Source organism: Schistosoma haematobium, chromosome 3 (assembly GCF_000699445.3).
Source record: "Schistosoma haematobium chromosome 3, whole genome shotgun sequence".
Taxonomy (NCBI): domain Eukaryota; kingdom Metazoa; phylum Platyhelminthes; class Trematoda; order Strigeidida; family Schistosomatidae; genus Schistosoma; species Schistosoma haematobium.
In genome coordinates, this window is record NC_067198.1 from 37,651,361 (window position 1) to 37,656,203 (window position 4,843).

Below are 4,843 nucleotides of genomic sequence, written 5' to 3' on the forward strand. Positions count from 1 at the left end.
AAACATAAGACAGTAATCTATGATCGACTTTCAGGCCAATAAGTAACAACAAATCGACTGCAGTTATTTCTCAGTGAAGATTAAATTATTCTTAGAATTCTACAAAAAACCCACCTTTTAATATACATCATTGTTAACTTCAAACAAATAAATAATGTACCCTTAAATAGGTCGAGCAAGCTTACTAGTACGAACCCCAGCGAAAACTAAGCTGGCTCGAAAAAGTTAGCCTCACAAAGATGCAAGAGAATCTGGGTTACGTAATTCTAAGGTAACAATCACCTTTACTATGATAACTCATATTTCGCCTCCTACAACTTCATAATTAACTTCAACTAACTCTTTGGGTCCCGTATAGTTTAACGATACTAAACCATATCTTTTTGACCAACTTTAAAACTAACAGATAGTTAGTTCTAGTAAATGAACCAAGTGGTATCTTATCACTCACTCTTCTAACTAGTACTAGGGTTGCCACATGGGTATTAAGTGAACAGTACTCTGCATAAGCAATATATATCCAAAACACAGCTGTAAGGATCGCAGTGTAGTGTGAATAATAAGTAAATTTACTCAATCACCAGGTCCTCATGTGTGAGGGCTTATGTTATTGCCTCGTCGCTCGCACTAAATTAGGTGTGGAGGGAGTTACTCTAAGAATTGACATAGTGTCAAACGTTAAGAAAATGCTCCAGCCAATGATGCTAATCAATAGATTTCTGATAAGCTTGTTAGCTATGAAGTTGGTGATTATCTCTGACGGAAACTTATTGAAGTGAGCACTTAGCCATTGATTTTGATAGATATTCCCATACGATCATCATACAATTACTAAAAGATAGTCCTACTATCCAAAATTTAGACTGAGACACTCATTTACCACAATTTTAATTCCACACTAATTAGACCAACGGAACGAACTTATTGGTTGAAAGTCAAGCGCCTTGACGAGTATGCCACCGCTCCACTGGCAGTAAGTGTATTCTAACCGAGAGATATGCAATGAGGGAACATTTAGACTGAAACTACCCCGACAGTATGTTTGGCTTCTACTTCACTTTACTTCAACGGTCAAATACTATCACTAGCCTCTAAGTAAGGAATGTAACTGAACTGAGTACATGAATCTGTACTTGGTTATTGAGCAGTATCATATATTAGTCGTGTTGTCAGTGGAACAAAAAACTGGTAATGCATACAAAAGTATATTTCTAAATTCAAAACGAGATGAACAACAAACGATTCCTACGTCTTCAAGAAAACATGCAAGTCACATGCGGATAAAGGCTGTTTGGAAATTTGAAGATGAGTCCAAAAACAATGAAAAGTGGGGACAGGATCGGCGAGATAATACAAATGCGTTCAAAGCTCATCCTTTGGTGAACTTGGTTGATTTTCCTATCCATGAAAAATGAAAAAACTAAGTTTAGCATTCCGAAAATCAACATGCAAAAATACCAAGCACCAGATAATGAACTTACATCAATTTGCGAAGATGCTTCTGACTTTTCGTTCGTTGAATCTTCATTTGAAATCGACTCCTATGTATAAATTACACTTACATTATCAACTTACTTTATTCACTTCATCCGTTACAGACTCCTCATCAGTCTCAGGTTCTTCGTCCAGCAACTCGCTTTGATCAATATCTAAACTTTTCTTTACAACAGATTCAACTCGTTCTGCGAAAGCAACAGGGTTCTTAACAGAAAAACCTGAACGAAGGACCGCAACATCGAAGAGCAAATTCGCAGTATGACTTATTGTAGGATCATCTTTATAGGTCTTTATAAGAACGTTTAACTTTTTCATTACTGGATGGCGTGGGTTAATTTCAAAGACCTTTTTCATAGTAGAGTAATAAGTAGATGATGGATCTCCACCCCTTTGATATGCTTGTGCAGTCATAATGCGCTCCATATTTCCGGACCAACCGAATTCATTAGCGACAAGAGCACATGGAGTATTCAATAATCTTTCTGACAAGGCAGTCTTATCGACATATTCTTTCAAATTTTCCTTAAACCATTCCAAGAGAGGTTTGAATTCTTTTTCTAGTTCTTCTTTACGAGTCTTTGCTTCTTCCGATTTGTCGATTTCGATCGTTCCCTTTGCCACATTTCGTAACTTTTTCTTATCATATTCAGTTAGCGACTGAAGCATGTACTCGTCAACAGGATCGATCATATAAATGACTTCATAGCCTTTCTTGATTAGCCTTTCTACAAATGGAGATGACTTCGCCTCAGTTATTGAAGATGCGGTAAGATAGTATATATCTTCCTGACCATTTTTCATGCGTGAAACATAATCTGCAAGACTTGATTGGTTTTCAGTGCTGTTTGAAGTCCAAAACCGTAGGAACTTGGATAACTTAGTGCGATTTGGAAGATCGTCAATTATACCAAGTTTTATGTTCACAGAGTATTCCTTCCAGAAATTTTTAAACTGAGATTCAGAAAGTTCGCTAATCATCTGGAGAACTTTCTTGACCAACCTTATCTTTATCAATTTAAGGAGTTTGTTTTGCTGCAGCATTTCACGAGAAACATTTAGAGGAAGTTCGTCACTATCCACTATACCAAAAACGAATGCCAAGTATTTAGGAAGCAGATCATCGGCTGCGTCAGAAATGTATACACGACGAACGTACAACTACAGAATATTTTAGTACATAGTATGAAATACTTACCTTGATCCTATCACTATGAGTACTGTGCATCTGGAATATGTTGGAGGGAAGATGTTTTGGTATATACAGTATTGAACTAAATAACACATTTCCCTCACCACTGAAATGAATCTTGGCGAGAGGATCGTCATTATCATTTGAATAGGCACGGAATAAATCATTGTACTCCGCATCAGTAACGTCGGCCGGTTTGCGTTTCCAAATAGGTTTATTTGCATTTACACGTACCCAGTCCCAGACGACTTTGTCTACGGTCTTGCTTTCACTTTTTTTTCCACTTTCTTCTTCAACCTAAAAGAAGTCGTAATTAAAGGAAACACTTACGCTAGCTTCAGAATCAGCTGTTTTTGACTCCTTTTCTTCGGGTTCAGCAGCCTGCGATTCCACTCGACTCGACCATACATAAATGGGGAAATCGATGAACTGACTGTATTTTTTCACAACTTCTTTAAGAGTTTCGGATTGTAAATAATCTTCTGCCTCCTCCGTTAAGTAAAGGACAATTTCAGTCCCACGTTTAAGGGTGTTTCCACGTGGGTCTTTGTAAACTACGAATGAAGTGGAATTGGACTCCCAGATATGCTGGTCATCATTATCACTCTTGGATACAACCAAAACTTTGTTTGCAACTAAGATATGAACAAATTATTTATGTGTACAAACCTAAGAAAGAGGAGTAGAACCCAACACCAAACTGGCCAATAAGGTCAGACTTTTCTGTGGCCGTATTACTTTGAGAGATCTTAGTCAAGAACTCAGATGTTCCAGACTTAGCAATGGTTCCCAAGTTAGAGGTAAGTTCAGCTTCTGTCATGCCTATGCCTGTGTCTATTATATGAAGTGTTCGTGCATCTTTATTGGCCTTAAAGGGTTGTTAAATGTTTACTAAGAAAACCTACTTTTATTCGGATTCTCATTTCGTCAGACTCATCAGGAACTTCATTGTTAGTAAGCGAAAGAACGCGAATCTTATCCAGAGCGTCTGATGCATTTGATATTAATTCTCTAAGGAAGATCTACACAGTCAAAGAAAAAACCAACACTACCTCCTTATTTTTGTACAGAGAGTTAACTATTATTTTCATCATGCGATCAACCTCAGCTTCAAACTGTCGTTTTTCAGCATGTTCCCGTGCTTGCTTCAACTGTTCAACGCTTAGACCATCCAAGCTGATTGCCTCCCCTTCTCTAGCATGATATAAAAGTATTATTCGTGAAACTTACTTAGCTAAAGTGTCTGAGGCTGTTGAAAGTCCCTCATTAGGTTTTGATACAGGAATATCAGACAGTAACGATGACGGATCACACAATACACATGCCAATACAGCTATTTCCATCGAATAAAAAAGTGAAACCATAACTTACTAACTACCACTAGGCTATGTACCACGGACAGATCCCATGGTCTCCCCATTGTTAGAAGATCCTGACACCCACAACGCGAAACAAGACTTAAAAATATGACTAACAAATGTGTCTAAAAGCTATTGGTTAATCTAGGTCTCTCTGCTTGCTTAAAACAAAGTAAGGTCAACAAACTTTCAAGATACAATTTGGTTCACTACACCTTTCAACCACTGAAATGGTTAAAAATATGTATTAATTGACATATTAAACTCGATTACTCCTACATATTTGCAATGTCTCTCCTTGTTCACTGATCATTCAGACAGTTATAAGCAGAGTTGTGCATGCAGAAAGATTCGGCTGAGTTATTCGTTGTAAGGATCCGACAGATGCATACCCTTGAAAAGAATGTTACAAGTACCTTATCTCCATTTTTGAGAACGACGCTCTAAAAGTACTTGATGCGACTTAGTCGGGCGTATATTTAGACTTCCATGAAATCGGTCTAAACTCGGGTATTTCATTTTATCCAAAATATCATAGTGAGCTCAGCAGATCCCTGGAACACAAAATCTGTCTTCTGAAGATCGACTGGCTAAAATGAACCATTTCCGCTGGTCAGATAAAATAAGCCGAGGCGACTAAATAGCTTCTTCAAATTAATAAGCAAAATCTTTGTATCTGACATGTGATTTTTATCACCTTCTGGAAAAAATATTTGTAGGCTCATTCTGACAACCCTTATCAGCCAAGAACCAAGTTGGGATAGGGGTGAATATTTATAGCTCAGAATGAGGATTTTGA

The 4,843-nt window shown here is 37.5% G+C and overlaps 1 protein-coding gene across 1 annotated transcript; it reads right to left on the bottom strand.

Annotated features, from left to right (window-relative positions):
* Nucleotides 1–1,362: 1,362 nt before the first annotated feature.
* ENPL1 (Endoplasmin) lies at nucleotides 1,363–4,029 on the bottom strand (the record flags this gene model as incomplete). Its single annotated transcript, XM_051219057.1, has 9 exons — nucleotides 1,363–1,398; nucleotides 1,482–1,541; nucleotides 1,576–2,655; nucleotides 2,693–2,983; nucleotides 3,017–3,321; nucleotides 3,356–3,554; nucleotides 3,592–3,708; nucleotides 3,790–3,880; nucleotides 3,917–4,029. 9 exons carry the CDS (start codon nucleotides 4,027–4,029, stop codon nucleotides 1,363–1,365), a joined length of 2,292 nt encoding a protein of 763 aa, XP_051069813.1.
* Nucleotides 4,030–4,843: the final 814 nt, after the last annotated feature.